General features: G+C 41.9%; 2 protein-coding genes across 3 annotated transcripts in view; both read right to left on the reverse strand.

Moving 5' to 3' along the window:
* Window positions 1-3,949, reverse strand: part of GIMAP4 (GTPase, IMAP family member 4) — a 24,304-nt gene extending 20,355 nt beyond the window's left edge. The window contains exon 1 of the mRNA XM_024754436.1: window positions 3,650-3,949. The gene's annotated coding sequence lies outside the window, so the exon portion shown is untranslated. The remainder of the gene's footprint in view (window positions 1-3,649) is intronic.
* Window positions 3,950-12,055: 8,106 nt separating this feature from the next.
* Window positions 12,056-20,379, reverse strand: GIMAP7 (GTPase, IMAP family member 7). Of its 2 annotated transcripts, none has more exons than XM_024754437.1 (2): window positions 20,234-20,379; window positions 12,056-13,524 (listed from the first exon to the last, which is right to left on the reverse strand). In XM_024754437.1, exon 2 carries the CDS (start codon window positions 13,481-13,483, stop codon window positions 12,602-12,604), a length of 882 nt encoding a protein of 293 aa, XP_024610205.1. In that variant the 5' UTR covers window positions 13,484-13,524; window positions 20,234-20,379; the 3' UTR covers window positions 12,056-12,601. The 2 variants fall into 2 exon arrangements, with proteins under 2 accessions (XP_024610205.1, XP_024610206.1); XM_024754438.1 differs by lacking the exon at window positions 20,234-20,379 and adding an exon at window positions 20,114-20,229.
* Between the last annotated feature and the right edge of the window lie 1,295 nt (window positions 20,380-21,674).

Below are 21,674 nucleotides of genomic sequence, written 5' to 3' on the forward strand. Positions count from 1 at the left end.
AATTGGTGCAGCCACTGTGGAAAACCAAACGGAGGTTCCTCAAAAAAATTAAAAATAGAACTTCATATGATCCAGCCATCTCACGTCTGGGTATTTATCCAAAGAAAATGAAAACGCTAACTAGTAGAGATATCTGCACCCCGATGTTCATTGCAGCATTATTTACAATAGTTAAGATATGGAGACAACCTAGGTGTCCACTGATGGTTGGAAGAATAAAGGAGATACACACACACACACAGACACACACACACACAAATAGTATTCAGTCACAAGAAAGAAGAAAATCATGCCATTTGTGACAGCATGGATAGATCTCAGGGCATTATGCTAAGTGAAATAAATCAGACAGAAGACAAATAGTGTACAAACTCATTTATATGTGGAATCTAGACAAAATAAAAGCCAGGCTCATAGATACAGAGAACAGCATGGTGGTTCCGAGAGGCGGGGGCTGAAGGTGGAAGTGGAAGAAATGGGTGAAAGGGATCAAAAGGTAAAAATAAGTAAATAAATAAGTGAATAATAAGTAAATAAAATGAATACTCGTTGCAATGTGTATACACATATATAAGCTCATTACAGGCTCATATATAAGCTCACATATATACGTCAATACCAAGCTTAGAAATATTAATTCATTATTGAATCTACTGAAAAAATGCATGAATTTTATTTTATGCAAATTAAAATTCAATAAAGCTGAAAACTCCTGCTTGTCCCGTACTGTTTCCTGGGATACCTGTAACATGCTGTATGTATATTATGTGTCGCAAAAAAGGTTTGACATTTTTGAGAAAGATATGTAGAAGCATTATCCGTTTTTATGTTGTCGGGAATTTCCATAACAGCAAAAGCTTCTAATAAATGAGTTATTACAGCATCAGCTTTTTCAGAAGATAATGGAGTTGCCCATGAAAAATGAGAGTAGGTATCTACAGAATGATGAATATATTTTAACTTTCCAAAACCAGGATATTGAGTTACATCCATTTGTCAGATAGCATTAGCAGATAAGCCTTTAGGGTTCACTCCAATATTCAAACAAGGTTGATTAATGGCAGCACATTGCGGGCATGTACGGAGAATAGTTTTTGCTTGTTTCCATGTAAGATTAAATTTATTTTTCAATCCTCTGGCATTAGTATGATATCTGTGATGTTCTGCTGTAGCTAATTGTACGGTACCCGCTCAAGTATCAATAAAATCATTTCCAGCTACCAGTGGGCCGGGTAAATGAGTGTGAGCACGAATATGAGTAATGTAAAGTGGTGCAGTACGTAGTCTAAGTATCTGTTGTAGTTGCAAAAATAAAGAGTGCAGTTCTGATCCATCATTTGGGATAAAAGCGGTCTCAATATTTTTAACTGTAAATTCCACATACTGAGAGTCTGTAATTATATTAAGAGCAATTGGATAATCTTGTAACAATAGTATTACAGCAAAGAGTTCTGCTTTTTGAACTGAAACATAGGGAGATTGTAACACCTTTTGATCCTGACTGTTAGCACATCCTGCTCTTCCTGTTTTATTGGCATCAGTAAACAACTGATTGAACTATTTTTGATCTGATTGAACTATTTTTGTCAAAATCTGATTAGTCTTTTTTTAAAAATTGTAAACGTTTATCAGAAGGATAATGATTATGTATTTTGTCTATATAATGAGCACAGGCAATTTGCCAGTTATCCTCCAGCTGAAAAAGAGTTTGTATTTTGTTGTTTGAAAAAGGGATTATAAGTTTATGTGGATCCTGACCACATAATTGTCTTAATCGTAACCTACCTTTAATAATAACATCAGCTATTTTTTGTACATAAGATTGCAATTTCTTTTGAGCTTTAGGAGCTAAAGATATCCATTCTATGAGATTATCGTGTTGTTGTAGTAATCCAGTAGGGGAATGAGGGGTATGAAATACAGTAAGTCGTAAATGATCCAGAGATTCAATCCGATCCAATTGTGTATCATGTATATGTTTTTCTATCCCTTTAAGTTCTTGTTCCGCCTGGGGAGAAAGTTCACGGTGACTATTCAATGCTGGATCGCCTTCCAAGGTGTGAAATAAACTTTGTAACTTATAAGTAGGAATTCCTAGGCTAGGACGTAACCAATTAATATCTCCTAGTAGTTTTTGAAAATCATTTACTAGTACAAGAGAATCTCGTCTAATTTGTACTTTCTGAGGAATAATCTGAGTATTGGTTACAATTTGTCCAAGCTATTGCCAGGGAGCACATTTTTGAATTTTTTCAGGAGCTATCTGTAAACCCCATTCTTTAAATTTCAACTCTGCTTGTTGTAACATCTGCTGTAACGTTTGCTGAAGAGGATGAGCAAATAGAACGTCATCCGTATAATGGAGACTACCTGCCTCAGGATACAGGTGACGTAATTCCTCCAGAGGCTGATTAACAAAAAATTGGCACATAGTTGGACTATTTAACATCCCCTGAGGGAGAACTTTCCATTGAAATCTCTGAGCTGCACGTTCTTGATTCAAGGCTGGTACGGTAAATGCAAATCTTTCACAATCTTGAGGTTGTAATGGTATAGTAAAAAAAACAGTCTTTCAAATCTATAATCATAAGTTCCCAATTGCGAGGGAGCATTGCAGCAGATCGAATTCCAGGTTGTAATGCCCCCATTGGTTGAATAATCTCATTAATTTTTCGTAAATCTGTCAACATTCTCCATTTTCCTGATTTTTTCTTGATTACAAAAACAGGTGAATTCCAAGGGCTAGTGGATACTTCAATATGCCCTGCTATTAATTGTTCTTGTATTAATTGGTGTAATGCTTGTAATTTTTCTTGAGTTAAGGGCCACTGCTCTGTCCATATAGGGGTATCTTTCAACCATTTTAATGGTAATGCAAATTTTCGAGCAGTGGCCCCTATCCTAAATTTGGATATCCAAGCCCAGTATAATCTTTCCCTGTTTTAGTTACATGTTGGGAGTTCAGTAGCATTGTTTCTATTTTCTTCCAATTTAGCCATCAAATTTTCCAACTTTGAAAGTATATCAGAAATCTCATTCTGTTGAGAACGTGGCATTTCATTTTGTTTGCTAGCTTGCTCCTAACCTTTATCACCATCAGAAAAAGCCCCTTCATCACTGGAATCCGAAAAATCCTCTCCTGTCTCAGACACAAGGGGAGGAGGAGACGGAGGAAGGTCCTCTATAGGAGACTCACGGGGCAGAGTACGAAAAGCAGCAGAGTGATCGGGAGCGGGATTCGGACGCTGAGGACGCGCCCCATATTTACTTTCAGTTTCAGATTGTAATGGTTCCAGGGCAAGGGAAATTAATTTACAGAGAGACCAAACACGGACCGATATAAGGTCTCCATGCTGATGAGCTCTTCTTAAGGCTCGCATAACCTGTTTCCAAACTTTTAAACTCAACTGGTTATGACTAGTAGGTTGAAACCAGTAACAATGTTTACGTACCAGCGCAAACAATTCATTAAAAGATTCTGGTTTCACTTTCACTCCTGAACTCCGTAATAACTGTTTCAGGAGTTTAATGCATTGAAATTCTACTGATTGGGAATTCCTCATTTCAGTTACTCTACTGTTGCCGAAGGTTTCGCTTACTCTGAGCGGACCAATTTCCCCTTCGGTCCCGCGATCACGCGATTACTTACCTTCAGGTCCCTGTTCGGGCGCCAAATGTTGCAGTTTATCTTATGATAGGGTTTCCGAAAGCAACCTCATCACACGAGATGAACTGTGCCGAAGCACAGCTGTAGAGGGCTGCCGCTCGCTCAGGCAAAACAGCGCCGTCCGTCCTGCTGTGGTAGCTTTTATTTACGCATTATCTATGTTTACATCTTAAGACTCGCTTTCTTAACATTCCAGAAATGCCAAAGCAGCAACATATGCTTTTATTGATTATACAAGCAACAGTGGGCTTTCTTGAAGACCTGCTGTGCTTCGTCCTTGAGCTCAGAAGCAACACAAGGACATCTCCTTGTGTTCCCATCATTCTGATTATACTAAAGTAGCACAAGGACATTTCCTTGTGTTCTGATTATACTGAGGTAATTTCATGGATCAGTGCCCAGAGTATCCAGGACTGCCTGCAGTCCTGGCTTATTCCCCCACCCTCGATTTGCCGAGGGGTGCCAGCCCCTTGCCTTGCAGAGGGGTTCTGGCCTATGGGTCACGTCTCCTTTCCATGTCCTCAGTTATTTCACTACACTTGAAAAGCCTAAACTTTATAAAGAAAACTTAACAAGTCAATTTTTTATCATTGCCTATTTTGAAGTAATAGCAACTTGAAATTTATCTTAGAATTTCTCTATTTCCAAGTCGTAAATGGCCACAACTAATTCTGTGTAAATATAAATATGTAAATGTTGCTCATTCTCTCTCATTACATTTTACTTCTATTTAACAGATCAGGGATTTCAGCGTCCAGATAGCAAACTGGCCATATGCCAAGCTTTCTGGATAATGGACTGAGATCAATTATCGACCACAGATGTTCTCTTTCTGCAAACCCTAATAAAAACCAGGATGCCATAGACAATTAGGAGTATAAGTATCAGAGACAAGAGGTTTCAACAGATTTCTGGAAGGATGCATAGGAGCTGAACACCCACGGCCAACACGGCCCCAGAGAGGCTGTCCTGAGGTGCCCGCGGACGTTGACAGAAGCACCTTGGGGAGGTGGGCTTCAGAAATTTCCGCTCCAAGGGGATGGGGCTGTAGGGTTGAAAGCAGGGCATTCGTGGAAGAAGTGAGTATGAGACACGTGATCCAGCCATCTCCTCACTTCCCCCTCATTCAGAACCTCACACTTCAAGGTCTCTCTTCCCGAGTGGGTAATTGAAGGAATCTCCCCTGAAGGTTAGAGCATCTCCAGAGAAAATCCTCTGCATTCTGGCATTTTGCATTCTCTCTACATAACAGCCTGTCCTGCGGTCACCTCAGGTGAAGCCTGCAGTCGGCACCCTCACTCAGACGTGGAACTTCCAGGTTTTCTAATGATTTATTCCAAACTACGAAGAGGCAGTCAGGGAGAGCTGCTGTTTTGACGAAAAACTGCGATATGAGAGACAGTTGAAAGAGACAACGATAAACAGCAAAAATAACCCGAAAGGGAGCCATACACACAGGAAACAAAACCAGGAAAAGACTAACCAAACATAAAAATCAACGTCTCTTTCAGATATCTAGATTACTAATCCTCCCACTGAAATCAACGAACAATACTGAAAAATACTACACACATTTTCTTAAAAGCACAGGTGAGCAGGCAAGAAAATAACCTTTCTCAGACGCAGAACTAAGTGAAGGTGGGCAAGTGGAGCACAGCAGCCAGCTGTCACTCTGAGGATACTTCACCAGCCCTGGAGAATTTAAAGTCTGCTTCTCAAAACCACATTGACAACAAAGACTGAGAGTTCTTGCCACCAGCACAACCTCACTAAGAGAATTTGTAGAGTGTACTTGAGGCAAGAGGAAAGTAATCACAGATAGTAAATCAGAGGTTGAAAAGAAAGAAGAAAGAAAGAAGAAAACAAAGAAAGAAAGGAAGGAAGGAAGGAAGGAAAGAAAGAAGGAAGGAAAGACAAAGACAGGGAGAGAAGATAATGGTAATAACTTCTAGGGCTTAAAAAGGAAAAAAATAAGAAAATAAAAATACACAACAATAATGCATAGATGGGGTGGAAGGTGGGAATGGAGTTTAAATGTTCTATAGTAATTTGTTGTATAAGAGGAAGGTTAAAATATAGATTCCCTTTAGACTTTGTTAAGAATATGTGTTGTATGAGGAATATAGCCAATATTTTGTAATTACTGTAAATGGCATGTAACCCTTAAAAATGGTATAAAAATTTTTTAATTTTTGAAAAAAGAATATGTGCTGTGGCCACTAAGAAAATTAGGAAGAGTGTGTATAATTTCCAACTGAGTAGAAAACAAAATAGAATGTGAAAAGAAGAACCAAATAATCCAACTTAAGGCACAAAGAAGAAAGAAAAACAAACTATGAAACAGGTTGGACAAGTGGAAAGCAAATAATAAAATATTACAAATGCCTCCAAATAGATCATAAATTATAACTACGATAAATACACCAAAGATTTCCGATCAAAAATAAATATTGTTTGGAGTGAATTGCAAAGGAAATCCAAATCTAAAACATGAAACTTGAGATAGGTTGAAAGCAGAAGTAGAGGCAAATACAGCAATCTGATTCTAAACAAACAAGAACAAAATATCAAATGAGATAGAATTTTCATTCAGGGTTTCTTGCGAGCCTGTTATGTGCCAAGCACTGTTTTAGGCAATTGGGTATCTTAGCAAATAGCAGGTAAAGATCCTTGCCCTTCGGGCCTTTCAGTGTTCCTTGAAGGGACAGAAAAGAAGCAAAAAAGGAATAGTGTGTGAATTATAAAATAATTATAGAAGATGTTCGCTTATGTAAGAAAAAACAATCAGGGAACATATGGTAAAGAGGACCAAGAGTGAGAAGGCAGGTTAAACGTCAACAGTGTGGAAAGGGAATACCTACAAAGTCCTATTCTGCAACATGGCAACTTGCTGATTGCAAATCTCAGAGAATGCAACCCAATCTAGGAAGAGTTTTGGATAATCGAGACGCTTTTGAACAGGAAGAGAGAACTTTGAGAACAATTGCCTTGGATATTCCATTTGTTATATTTGTTTATAAATATAGATGAGACTGATGTTTAAAAATATACGTTGGTTTGCAACGTCCTCGGGATCTTCCCAGGTGTCATCTGAAACCCGACGGTGAGGCAGACCACTCCAGGTGGGCAGCTGGCAGGTTTAATAAGCAAGGAACTTACAAGGCTTGTCCTGAGTGTCCACGAGGAGAATAGCTCTCCACCCGTGTCTGCCAGAATCGTCAACCTTTATACAGAGGCCTTCAGTGGGTTCGGTCCTGTCTAGCATCCAGATAGTGTCAATTTCTACTCAAGGCTGTATCCTTGGGAGGCTTCTGGGAGTGGGGAAGCCAAGCAGAACACACATATCGAGGACAGCGGAGTAGGTGGGGAGCCCCCAACTGGCTGGGTCTAGTTCTTAGGTCCAACTCTCAAGCCCCGTGACCCGCTCTCGCGATGTCACTGGCTCGCGGCTCGCGCAACGCGCCCTGGCGGTCAGCAAAGGCTTTCGCTAGCACGGAGGTGGCTCCTTTGGTAGCTCCCTGGCTGCATTGGTGCCAGATGTCACAGCAACAATACAGTCACATGCAAGAGAAAACGCAGGTTAAGACAATGATTCCCCAAATCAATGACCAACTTTTTCTACCAAGAACCCTATGATCGGAACCACTGATTTACTAGGTCCCCAGGTAGGGGGGTCGGATCGCTCAGGGGGTTCACTTGTGCCCTCATGTGACTCAATAAAGGTGACACATTAACAGTCTCATCGGTAGGAACACACCGCATTCTGTTTGGACAATGGCACGGGTGCCTCCTTGCCAGGCAGGGATCACGTACGAGGCCGTTCTAGTTTGGAGGGCAGCTTTTCTCATTAGAGAAATGTCAGCATTCAGTAAGGACAGGCTTTGTTGGCTATCATTCAAGACTTGCTGGGTGAACTTATCAAGGGCTTCTCTGTGTGTATACCTTCCAGAAAGGATGCGATTTTGCCTCTATATTCAACAAATTACCCTTCCAATGAACTTTTGGTCATTCGTGGATTATATACGCAGCACTTTACAAATGATTGCTCTGTCTCAAACATGCCTCCTTTGACCTTGGGGCTCATTACTCAACACCTCTGGAACCCCTTCTGCTGGAGTCATCTTTGAACTTAAAAGCCACAGTGGAAAACAAGTCTCTGATTTGTAGCTTCTTTTTTTTTCTTTCTTTCTTTTTTTGCGGTACATGGGCCTCTATCTGCTGTGGCCTCTCCCGCTGCGGAGCACAGGCTCTGGACGCGCAGGCTCAGCGGCCGTGGCTCACGGGCCCAGCCGCCCCGCGGCATGTGGGATCCTCCCGGACCGGGGCACGAACCCGTGTCCCCTGCATCGGCAGGTGGACTCTCAACCACTGTGCCACCAGGGAAGCCCTGTAGCTTCTTTTTATTTTCAACCAGAAGCATGCTTTCAAGTTGGGTCATTGACCCTGTTCACCAGATTGAGACCCCGGCACAAGGTAAATCCATTCTCCATAGGTCAAGTTGTGATCTCTAAGAACGGTCGGAACTTTGGCCACAGCTCATACCATAAACTTGCTGTGACAGTCTCCTATTCATAGCAGTGAGCCTTACTGCCTGTCCTCTCCCAAGGACGGGGAGACTCCATGGCACAGATTTTTAGCTGGTGAGGCTCCGCTCGGATTGACCGTGAGAAAATAAGGCTCAGGGCTCTTAGGGACACTTCCCCCCCTTCAGATATTGCAAGCCCTACTCCATCCCTTTGAATCTTTTGACTGTGTGGGATGTACACATAAGTACCCCTCTGGGAATGTGGTCATGTCAGATTTCTTTCCATAATCTGCACGAGCAGAGCGCTTCCCTGGACTCCTGCTACACCACTCACGGGAAGCACGCAGCGCCACTCTTACAGGAGGAAGATTGGCAAGATCTTGGCATTCTTCTCTAGAGTGATCTGCTCCATAGCAAAGAAGGTGATCTGTGGCTGAGCCTGTGATTAAATAAGACAGGCTTCACAAAGAAGGGAGGGCAAAGAAGGAAGACATTTATTCTTGTCTCCTACTGGCCCATCAAACTGGGTCCATCAGTGCCTCATGAAGGAAGTCTTGGATAGCTTCTGCCCTAAGCGCAAACCCTCTCCAGTCTCTGTTAGTCCCATTTGTGTAATTACAACATCCAACCCAATAATCAAACTCGGAATTTCACTGCAGGGTAAAGCCTCTCCTTCCCCTGGCTGGTGCCTGCTTGCGCTGAAGGACCAGCAGTGTGCATAGGGCTTCTTCCATCTCTCCCCACCCTGCCCTTCGCCACCTCCTCCCCCCGTCACTCACCTTGGTTGTGACTCCTCGTGGGTTGGAGGAGAAGAGGAAAAACCATTGAAGACAAGTCAGGTGTAATCTGGCTTTGGGGGATGGAGGCACACTTCGTGGCTCTTTCCCTCATGGGGCCCCATTAATGACTCCTCCCAGAGTCTCCCCGGAAATCTGCAATCGCAAGTGCGACTGATAGCCACCATCTCCCCCCAGCTGGTCACTTCAACTCCAGTTCCGGGCACAGTTGCGATCCCTGGTGGACTTCCGGGCAAGTCCCCTTCAAGCTGCCTTTGGCTGGCTCCCTCCTGTGTGGCCCGCATTTGACTTATGGGGAGCACATACTTTTGCCCCACAGTCAGTGAAAGTTATGGTTGCTTCCACTCAGCCTCTTCAGTCTTTACCCTCTGACAAATAGTAACGTCCTTTTGTATTGTATTTCCCACAGGAGCACCCGACTCCAAAGCTGAACTCCAAAGGACACAGGTCAGGTCCTCCCAGGAATCTCTTACCATACACCACTCATGTCCTCTGGCAGCATCAAAGCCCAAGGGGCCACCTTACTTGCTGGGAGGTGAGAGGGAAGCGTCCTGTTGGGTAGGGCACGCAAGTGGAGTCCCCGTGGAGCCTCCCTTATTAAATCACACGGGTACACATAGATCCCCCTCTTTACCAGGGAGCCAATTACTCTCGAGAAGAAGCCCAAGAATTTGCCAATCCTAAAGGTTGTTGTTCTTATGATCAGAATGTTCTCTTTTCAAAAGCCCTTTCCTCTTGACCTCTTCAAATACCTACCGAATTAGTTGAAGAGCTAAACCTCACCTAACTGGTTTCCAGCTCCTTCCTTGGCAGGACCTGCCCAGATCTTCTAGTGTGTGCCTTTGGAATGTGGGGGTGTTGGCAATACTGAGGACTCAGCTGAAATTCACATTTATGTTAATATCCTGTCACATTCACCCCAGGCCTCTCACATAACCTTCAGTCCAAAATTTCAATGTAGGGTGTTTACATTGGACCCGCCCTTTGACGTCTGCTACTCAGCTTGTCACAAACCTAGTTGAGTACTGTCACTCCTGAATCTACCCCGATGATCTTATCTGCAGACCCTAACTTTCCTGTTTCTGAAGACAAGCGTGATTAATCATTCCAGGCACCCACATGGACACATCCTATATATCCTTCACAGGAGATTTCAAGCCCTGAATTCTTCCTCAAGTCTTCTCCTATGAATCCTACTTTAATTCCCCAATTATGGGTCATGGCTCTCACATATTTCAACAATAGGAATGATGCACGCAAAAAATGCTGGAATTTCCAGAGACCTCAGAACTCAGAACCACCTTCAGAGAAAACTGGGATGTAAGGGTTGTGAAGATAGTCGAGCGGGCAAGAATTCCTTCGACACGGGAGAAGATAATGTCGATGGTTTTTATTTGATTTACTCATTTCTCCTCTGGGCATGTCTTACCTTCCAAAGCGGAATATAAGTTGCATCGTCCATAGGCCCTAACGTATGCCTAGATACACACAAGTTAATTGAATGAATAATGCTTCTGCAAGTCGCTGAGAGAAAATATCATTTAAACGGCTCTTAAATGAAAGGTGTCAGGACAGCGCATGAACAGTTCGCTCTCCACTGATGAATCGCTCACAAGGAACTACCTCTAAATATAAGAATTGTGTTATCGGGAATAGCCGTTTGGACGAGCGGTGTTATGTCACAACATATATTATGAATGTTTTCTCACAATGGGCTTTTCTTCCCTGCTGTCTTGACTCCATTCATAATATTTGTGATGAACCTTACAATGAGCAGGTATTTGGGATCCTATTTTCTCCAGATTTGATCTCGAATCCCTGCCTCCCTAAATTTCACCAGCGCAGTAAATACCCTCAGTCACATTCATAGGGAAAGCAAAGGACAGCAGTAAAAATTCCAACAATTTGAGTTTGGGTTATCTGCCATCATTATAAATGGTATAGAATCATCCCTCTAACTTTGAAGTTTTGCAATTATTTTAGCAAGACAGAACCTTTTATCTGCTCACTGCCAATGTCACAGTCCATGTGGGTAAACTTGTCCCAGAGATTTCAACAGTCAGGAGAGATTTTTCTGCTGGCAGAAAACACTAGAGGGAATTGAAAAACAACAACAACGAAAGTCAGGGGATGCTCTGAAAGAGAAAAAGAAGTAGGTATCATAAGATGTATCAATCAGGATTCCAGCAGAAAACAGATGGCTTAGTATAATGAAGTAATTGGAGGAGAGCCTAGTGAAGGGGCTTCCTACAAGCTGTGGTGTGGAAATGACAAGGGAGAGGGCTAGTAACAGTGAGGAAATTACATCCTTACCCTAAGGGGTGAACAGAAGCTGGAACCCAGAAGGAGAGCTGGGTAGAGAGCCTCCAGGGGAGGAGTTATGTGCTTCGGCTTAGGGTTGCAGCTAGTGGGACATGCCCCTGCAGGGAGAGAGGCAGGAAAACAGATACCCTGACCTTGCTTTTCTATCATCAAGAGCTCTCCTGCTTGGATTTCCCATTGGCAGAAACGGAGCAAAAGTCAGAGAGCAGGAGATCCCACTGATGTACTCCATATAGATCAGCCTCCCAGGCAAAAAGCTAGAGTGAAAGAAGGGTGAACTGTGGATCTGCAGAGGCAAGAAAAATATTTGGCACAGAAGAGATTTCTAAGGTACAGCAGGGACATTTAAAGTTAGGATGGTACCTTAAAAAAAAAAGAGAGACAGAAAAAAAAAATAAAAGGATTTATCAATGTCCACATCTCCATGAACCACAGAGGAATGGCGCCAGAGAAGCCGGATGCTTCACTAACAAAGTACTCATAGATGTGGATTGACATAAGACACACTACCAGTGGGGCTGACACTGAAGGTATGCAGGGTTTCTTATTTGAATCTTCCTAAATTGACTCTTTGAACTCTCTGAAATAGATCATTGCCTGCTTATGTCAATTTCATAGCCTCTTACATTCACTGGCATTCTGTAGAAGGACAGCGGGGAGCCAGGTGTCCTGGGGAATGTGCTGGGAAGATACTTCATTCTGGTTAGCTCTCACTGCGTAACAAACCATCCCCAAACTTAGTGGTTTAAAACACCAACAATCATTTATTTTTCTCATGAATCTGAAATGTGGGCAGGACCCCGTGGGGATGGCTCATCTTTGCTCTTTGCGGCTCCATCAGTTGGCAACTGGAGAATGCACTTCGGTGTCACCTCGCTTCCATGACCGGCAAGCTGCTTCTGGCTGGCAGCTGAAATATCAGCTAGGGGAGTGGGCCAGTGACTTCAAGTCCTCTTCGTGTGGGTGACTGGGGCTTCCTCACAACATGGTGGCCAAATTCCAAGGGCAAGCACCCCGAGACAGCAAGGAGGCATTTTCCCTTTCTAACCTTGGAAGTCACATGGTGTTGCTTCAACCACCCAGAATTTATCGAAGCGGTCACAAAGTCCATCCAATTTCAAGGCAGGGGACATAGACCCATAACTCAATGGAAAGAGTAACAAGGTCAGAATGTAAGAAGACGTCAGAAAGAAGATATGGTTTTAGTTTATGGGTTTAGTCCTCTTTGGGAAATGCAAACTGCCACATTAACAGGTTATAGTAAATTGAGAAGTAAAAATAAAATTGAAACTACTTCCAAAACATTCGCCATATTTTTGAAAGCACATTTTTAATCTCCTTGAAAACAAATTGAAATAAATTCTCCTCGACTTCTTCCCTTATATTTTTCATTCGTTCATCATGCTTCTTCATTAGCCATTTTATTTGTTCCTCCTTTTCTTCCTGTGGTCTATGGGCATATTCCTTTTCTACTAGTTTAATTTCCTTTTCTAATTGATCAGTGTAGATTTTCTTCAAGACTTCCTCCTGCTTTCTCATCTTTTCCTCTGTGTTCTTGTATATGGTGTCGGAAAAGTAAGCCCCCTGGTTGTTCTGCACCATCTTCTCTATCAGCTCCACCAGCTCCCGCACCTGAGCTTCCTTCTCAGCCCGGTCTGTACTCCTGTTACTGAAGGTACAGCAGCGGTCTCCACACTCCTCGAGGATGCTTCGCAAACGTATGCCCGCACCCCACACAAAGTCGCTTAGGCTGCGGTCCTCCAGTTCCTCTTTGCGAGTGAACAAGATGATCATGTGCTTCGTGGCTGGTTCCCCAAACACAGCCTTGATCAACGCCACGGTTTTCTCCTCTTCGTCCGTGTAGCGGCCCAGCTGCATGACCAAGACGATGGCGTGAGGTCCCGGGCAGGAGGCGAGGACACAGCGGCTGATTTCCTTGCAGGTGGTGCTCAGGCTCTCCTCGGTGTCGAAGAGCCCTGGGGTGTCAACAACGAGAAGGTCTCTCCCCTCCCATTTCCGGGATGCTTTCTGACAAGTTTTGGTAACAGCCTGGGGAGCAGCCTTAGAGATGAATTTGTCTTCCCCGAGGATGGTGTTTGCTGTGGCACTTTTCCCACTTCCAGTCTTCCCGACCAGCACGATCCTCAGAGCATTGTCCTGGGCATCAGCCATGTTTATATCAAGAGGCCCTGGGGCTTAGGTACCCACAAGATCTTAAGAAAAAGAAGGAGAGGGAAAAAGGGTCAATTTGGGCAAGTTGGAACCATTCCCAACTCTTTTTTTCTTTCTTTTCCTCCCTGAAAATGTGTAATATTCTATTACAGATAAACAGCTCAATTGCTGTGGAAGAAATAACAAAGCACCTAAAGAGCATCCCCACAAAACAGTCACGTCCAGATGGTTTCACATGGAATTAACTGAAACCTTTAAAGATCTGATAATCTCAGTGCTACTTAAACAATTCCTGATCACATAAAAAGGAAGGAAAACGTTCAGCTCTTTCTATGAAGCAAGTGTAATGCTGATCCCAAAAGCTAACCACGATTTCACCAACAAATAAAGCGATACACATCTCATGTGTGAGTATTGATTCAAATATCCTAAATAAATTATTAGACACTAAAAAGCAATACACGTTGATTAAGTATTACTGTTTCAGAAATACTAGGCTGGTTCAACGTGAGGAAATTGGTTGTTGCAACACATCCCATTAATAGGTTAAGAAGAAAAGGAACCAGGTGCAGAAAAGACATTTGGCCAAATTCAACACTGATTCATGTTCTTTTTTTAAATAAATTTATTTATGTATTTATTTATTTTTGGCTGCATTGGGTCTTTGTTGCTGCACACGGGCTTTCTCTAGTTGCAGTGACCCGGGGCTACTCTTCGTTGTGGTGCGCGGGCTTCTCATTGCAGTTGCTTCCCTTGTTGCAGAGCACGGGCTCTAGGCACGCGGGCTTCAGTAGTTGTGGCTCACGGGCTCTAGAGCTCAGGCTCAGTAGTTGTGGTGCACGGGCTTAGTTGCTCCGCGGCATGTGGGATCTTCCCGGACCAGAGCTCGAACCCGTGTTCCCTGCATTGGCAGGAGGATTCTTAACCACTGAGTCACCAGGGAAGTCCAACACTGATTCATGTTTAAATCATAAAATTTAAATGAATAGATACTTCTTTAACATGATTTTACATAAATATAAAAATTTTTTTCATCGCTTTTTTTTTCATGCAACTAAAATAGTTGATTATAAAGTTCATTTGGATGAAGACAAAAGAAAATTAGCCTTGGCAATCAAGAAAAGAAAAATGAGGGAAGACTAGCTCTACCAGATAGTAGAACATTGTAGTTTCTATAATTAAAGCAGTATGATGTTGGTGCATGGATAGAGAGAACAGTGAAACAAAAACAGAAAATTCAGGAGCAGACCAAACTGATCACGCTATATTCATTTATATTCAATTCAGTTATATTATATTACATTTATAGTCAATAAGACAGCATCTCACATCAATGGGAAAAAAGATGGACTAATAAGCAACACTGAGATAACAATACAGAAAAAGATAAAACCGCATCCACCTCCTGACGCCATTCAAATTCCAAATAGATCAGAAATTTGAATGTAAAAAAAAAATCCATATGATAATAGAAGAAACATGGATAAATCATTGTAACCTGGGGTGGGAAACTATTTCTAAGATTTGAAATAGAGTAAGGAAAAAGACTCCTAAATTTGATTACATAAAAATCAAAAAGATAATGTGAGGCAAACAAACAAGTAAATAATCCTCCATACACAAATTAAAACACAAATGTCAAACTAGGGGAAAATTCTTTTTTCCAACTTATATAAAAGAGGGGCAAGGGGCAATTTTCCTTTTACACCAAGAATATCTATACAGATGGCCAACAACCACATGAAAAGATGCTCAGCATCACTAATTATTGAAGAAATGCAAATCAAAACTACAATGATGTATCACCTCACAGCAGTCAGAACGGCCATGATCAAAACGTCTACAAATAATAAATGCTGGAGGGCTTCCCTGGTGGCGCAGTGGTTGAGAGTCTGCCTGCCGATGCAGGGGACACGGGTTCGTGCCCCGGTCCGGGAAGATCCCACATGCTGCGGAGCGGCTGGGCCCGTGAGCCATGGCCGCTGAGCCTGCGCGTCCGGAGCCTGTGCTCCGCAATGGGAGAGGCCACAACAGTGAGAGGCCCGCGTACCGCAAAATAAATAAATAAATAAATAAATAAATGCTGGAGAAAATGTGGAGAGAAGGGAACCTTCCTGCCTTGCTGGTAGGAATGTAACTTGGTGCAGCCGCTATGGAGAACAGTATGGAAGAGGCACAAAAAACTGAAAATATTGTTACCATATGATCTAGCAATCCCACTCCTGGGCATATATCTGGACAAAACTCTAATTTGCAAAGATACATGCACCCCTATGTTCTTAGCAGCACCATTTACAATAGCCAAGACATGGAAACAATCTAAAAGTCCATTGACAGATGAATGGATGAAGAAGATGTGGTACATATATACAATGGAATATTACTCAGCCGTAAATAAAATGAAATAATGCCATTTGCAGCTACATGGATGGGCCTAGAGATTATCATATTGAGAGAAGTAAGTCAGACAAAGAAAGACAAATATTATATGATATCACTTACATGTGGAGTCTAAAAAAGATACAAATAAACTTATTTACAAAACAGAAACAGACTCACAGACATAGAAAACAAACTTCTGATTACCAAAGGGGAAAGTGGCGGAAGAGGGATAAATTAGGAATATGGGATTTATGGATACATACCACTATATATAAAATACAAAAGCAACAAGGATTTACTGTATAGCACAGGGAACTATATTCAATATCTTGTAATAACCTATAATGCAAAAGAATCAGAAAAAATATATATATAACTGAATTACTTTGCTGTACACCTAAAACTAACACAGTATTGTAAATCAACTATAATTGAATTACAAAATAAAAAAAGAAAGCAAAGAATATCTAAAAGTAGAGAAACAAAAGACCAGCAACACGATAAAAAATGGAGAAAGAGATATAAATAAACAGTTTTTTTAAAATATGTAAATATCCCATTATATATAAAAAGAGACTAACATTCACTTGTAATAGAGAAAAATATATCAAAACATAGAAAAATTAAATTATTTAATATTACACTAAGATACGATTTCTCACCTACAGGTTTGGGAAAAATCCAAAAGTTTGCTGGCATAATATACTGGTAAAAGGTATAGGGGAGACAGGTGCTCTCCCACATGGCTAGTGCGAATGGAAAAGCAGTGTAAAACATCTAGAGGAGAAGTTAGCAATATCTTGCAAAAGTACATGTGCATTTACCCTTTGATTATCAACCTCAATTTTGGGATTTATCCCAAAGGTACACTGACAAAAATACAGAACAAAATTATGCAGAAGGCTATTTACTGCACCACTATTTGAAACAGCAAAAGACCAAAACCTATCAAATGCCCATCAGTACGAGCCTGGTTGAATAAACTAAGGTATATTCACACAGTGCAGTACTAGCTAACTAAAACAGAATGAGATCTATCTTTATGTCCAGGTATGGAGACATCTCCAGGATATATCATTAAGCAAAAAAAGCCAAGTGGTGAAAACAATGTACAGTTTACTATCATTTCTCTAACCAGGAGGACCGGAGCCTACATATATAAAGTGTAATATATATATTTTTTCAATCATACGTAAAAGCAATGGCAGGATAATCTGAAAAGTAAGCAGACAAAAAAGCTACTTATATGGGGATGGAAAAAACAGGGTGGAGGGAAGCTGGGAATAGAAGCTGGGAACTAGACTACTTTGGATATACTTAGATTTCATAGATTTGATCTTGAAAGCATGTATTATACAGCAAAAATTATATTTCAAAATACTAGTAAAAAGCAAATGAAACAAACTAGCCAGATTGTATTTTGTGTGGTGGATGAACCACGAAAAAATTGGTCCTAGAGGCTTGACAATGCAGTAGTTTCTTTGTCCATCCCCAGTAGGATATAGTTAAGCAACGCCCCCCCCCCCAAAAAAAAAACCTGCAGAAAATTGTTTTCGGGAATCCTATTCTTAGTTGTGTGTATGTGCATGTGTGTGTTTGTATAGTTTTGAAATCCATTGAAAAGGCATAAAAACAATGATGAGCCCAGCAACAATGAGCACCCTTAGTGCCAGATTGTAATCTTCAAATGCCATTTCCTGCCAAAAATTTAGGGCTCTTAGGAGAAAGTATGGATTCCAGGTCTGGGCCAGGCAATGTAAGAGTTGAGCATAGACCATCTTGTCATACTAGACAGCAAGGATGCTATGAAAAAAATTACTAGGATCCCATCAAAAGGACTTAAGAGCCAACTTGAAGACGATCCCCAACAGGACAAAGATGAGACAGTTTGAGCATCGGTAAGAATAATGATTTCAAGGGATTGAAGTATATCAAATAAGTTAAAATCTATGTGTTCATAGCAATGCCATCTTCTTAGAAGAAGTCAGTTGTTCCCTTGCTAGGAGTATGTCATTCTGAACTTTGACAAAGGGAAAGAACAAAGCATTTATCTTGTCTTTCTTATATAACTGTGCCTCGTGGAAATGAAAGGATTGTTGAGGGGAAGTTTCTTTTTATAGGTTTATTCCATCTATTAAATGAAGAAAGAATGATAGAATTAGAATATCATAATTTGTGACCCTTAAGGAAACATATACTCAAGGTAATCATTAATATCTGAGACAACCAAACATGTGCCTTCTGATTGACGTTAACAACTGCACCTGTGAAGTACTCCCACCAAAACACCAGCCAAACTTTAATCTGACCAAGCTTCTCCCTAAACAGGAGGCACACAAAACACTGGAACGAGAAGAGCAAGTGACATTTGGGGGATGTAATCAGCAAAGTGTACACTTCCAATTCTGCTGGACAAAAGACTTGCCCTTTCTTAAAGAAATTTTATAGCAAGAAACAAGGAAGGTAGAAACCTATGTGTTAAGTTAAATTTAAGAGATATCAGTGAATTGCAATTTATGGACCTCTTTGGGCACAACTTCAAACAATTTTTAAAATTATGAGACAATCAGGGCAATGTGAATATAACTGGTAATTTTCTAGAAATTCTCGTTGCTTTTTGAAGTCTGATTCTGGTAATTTTTTAAAATGGTCTTTATCTTTCAGACATACATACTCAAATATTTACTGATAAAGTGACACAAGGTCTGACATTTGCTTCAAAGTAATCTGGGGTGGCTGGGGAGTGGTGAGTATATAAATGAAACAGGACTGGCATAAACGGATAATCGTTGAGGTTTGGTATAGGTACATGGAAGTTCCTTATATTATTCCCTCTATCTTTCAATAAGTTAAAAAAAACTCCACAATAAAAAAAATAACCTGGGTGTAGTGTAACCGCTACTGAACGTGTACTGTATACCGAGCACCCTAATAAGTATGTTTTGTATATTACGGTCATCCCTCCATATCAGTGTGGAGGGGGGATTGATTCCAAGACCCCAACGTGTTCCAGAATCTGCAGATGCTCAAATATCTCAGGTAAAATGACTAGTACAGTCGGCCTCCATATCAGGGCTTTCACATCGGCAGATTCCACCTACCTTGGAGGGAAATTTCCATCCTGTTTTGTTGAACCTGCCAATGTGAAACCAGGGATATGGAGAGCTGAATGTGTATTTATTGAGAAAAAAATCCACATATAAGTGGACCCGCACAATTCAAATCTGTGTTGTTCAAGGGTCAACTATGTCTCACTTACTCGCAAAAATAACCTGCAAGGAAGCTAACTTTATTACCTGCGTTTTTTAAATGAGGAGACTGATGTGGCTCAAGAATTCTGAGACACTTGCCCAAGGTCATGGTGCTAAAAGGTACTGGGCTGAACAGGAATTTGAGTCAAAGTCTGCCTGACTACCATGCTCACTCTTAAGCACTGCACACTACGGCCTCTTCTTGTTCCTTCTCGGACCCGTCATTCTGTAGTCTACGTCAGGTCAGAGGCAGATCAGGGGAAGACAGTCCACACTGTTTCCCGAATGCTGAACTGGTTAGCAAGACTATAATTAGGGAAGGCAAGGAGGGGGTCTCACATACATGTTTTTTTTAGCATAGCTAATCCTCTCTGCATAGCACCCGCTCCTCGACTCATATGTCACCCTATCAGGGACACAGCTTCTCTCTGTGAAGTGTCAGAAAGCATTCAAAGTGAATTCTAGATTTCCTGTGTCATTAGTGACCTGGGTAATCCCTGGAGAGTCACCATGCTCTCAGGGGTTCTGATTCTTTTTCAGTAAGATCAACAAGGACCTACTGTATAGCACAGGGAACTCTACTCGGTATTCTGTAATAACCTATACGGGAAAAGAATCTGAAAAAGAATGGATATACGTATGTGTATAACGGAATCACTGAGCTGTATACCTGAAAGTTACACAACGTTGTAAATCAACTCTACTCCAATATAAAATAAAAATTAAATTTAAAAAAAGAAACAGGGGTTTAGACTGGGTGGCCTCTGAATTGCCTTCCAGCTCTGAAGACCTGCCTTGGGGACACTCATTTCCTACTAAGGGAAAACTCCGGGTTATCAAGTGGTACTCAATAGCTATCACAACAGCAACTAGACAGACGGTGCAGTATTCAGCAAAAGTTTGTCATGTTAACTATGAGATGTATGGACATTATCTCATAAACATCTTTCCTCCCCTCTCCCCTCCACCACCAGCACTCTGGCAGCATCCTCCTTACCGCGTTGCTTGCACACTACCTGGTCCCTTCTCACGCCGGAGCCCACCCCCACGCAGACTCCCCGTATCCTACTGCCCCTCTCAGCTCTATCCTCTGGGGCCTCTTCTCAGCCAGGCTCACCTTTCGAAGGGGTTGATGAGTTGTCAAGTGGTCTCCAAAGAAGCTGTTCGCGCCGGTGCTTTTGCTTTAACTATGAGGAGTTTGTACCCTCTGAAACCTCTGATCCAGGAAGCAGAGTGGGTGGGGCCACTGAAGGAACTGTTTGCCTTTAAAGAGACAGAAATATTGCACCATAACTTGGTGGGTGCTTCAGCTTTGACAAGTTGAAAGCTTTTTCTCCGTGTGCCTGATATCACACCAACATTTCCAAAGTTATACTTGTTGTTTGGGGTTATTGTGGTGGATCCAAAAGGCCCTTAGTAAATGACCTAAATCTTGCCCTGAAAGCCAATCACAGTGTCTGATCATCTCTCCTGGGTGCAGTGGGAGACTGCAGGGCTCTTCGGGGAAGAAAGAAGTCAGACACGTGGCTTGGTGTATCCTCGGGGTAGCGCCAGTCTATTGCTGGGTGGAGAGTAGAACTTGTAAGTGATGAACTTGAATATTTAGCTGAAGAGATTTCTAAGTACAGTGTGGAAGGTGCAGCCTGGCTTCTCCTTACTGCTTATAGTAAAATGCAAGAGGAAAGAGACTGGAGTGATGCAGCTACAAGCCAAGGAATGCCAAAGATTGCCAGCAACCACCAGCAGCTGGGAAAACACAAGGGACGAGCTCCCCTGGAGGCTTCAGAGAGCATGGCTTTGCCAACATTTTCAGTGTGAACTCCCAGAACTATGCAGCAATAAATGTCTCTGCTTTGAACCTTCATAGCTTGTAATAATCTGTTAGAGCAGCTCTAGGAATCTAGTCCATCACCTTTCTCTTTTCCTCTACCTTTTCCCCTGCCTGCTTTCTGTTCCTCCTAACGACCCAAAGACTCCCCTCCTGCGTTACATGGTCCGAGCGGTGAAAATTTACTAGAATGTGCTCTTCCGCATTCTCTACCCACACGTCTGGCCCAGATGGACCGTGGAAGTCTCAGTGACGGGAGAGGTTGTAGCTTTCTCAGGAGTTTAGCTTTGAAATTCTCTGGAGACTCTAGCTTTTGTCCACAATGTACACACCACTGTCAACCGAAAAGTTGAGAATTCTGTTTTATTCAGCAGACTTTCTGAGGACCTGAGGCCCGGGAGGCAGCCTCTCAGCTAGCTCTGAGGGACCACTCCCAAGACGTAAGAGAGGAGCCTGGTACTGGCATCTTTACAATCGACACGGCGCTCTTCTCCACCACAATCCAGTGTCAGTAGATCGGTTTCACTGTGCAAGTGAGTGGACCCAAGTTTGCTTCAGTAATAGAAGTCGTCTGTCACAGAAATGCTATTAAAAATGCATTTGCATAACTGCATTTGCTTTAATTTGCTTTTCTATATCAGTGAGAAGGTTTTCAACAAAACTGAAATTTAAGAGTTCTGTGTTTTAGAACTTTAGGGTTTAATTTATCATGACTTCAAAAGCTTGCCTA

The sequence above is a fragment of the Neophocaena asiaeorientalis genome, unplaced genomic scaffold, assembly GCF_003031525.2.
Source record: "Neophocaena asiaeorientalis asiaeorientalis breed wild unplaced genomic scaffold, Neophocaena_asiaeorientalis_V1.1 scaffold407, whole genome shotgun sequence".
NCBI classification, from domain to species: domain Eukaryota; kingdom Metazoa; phylum Chordata; class Mammalia; order Artiodactyla; family Phocoenidae; genus Neophocaena; species Neophocaena asiaeorientalis.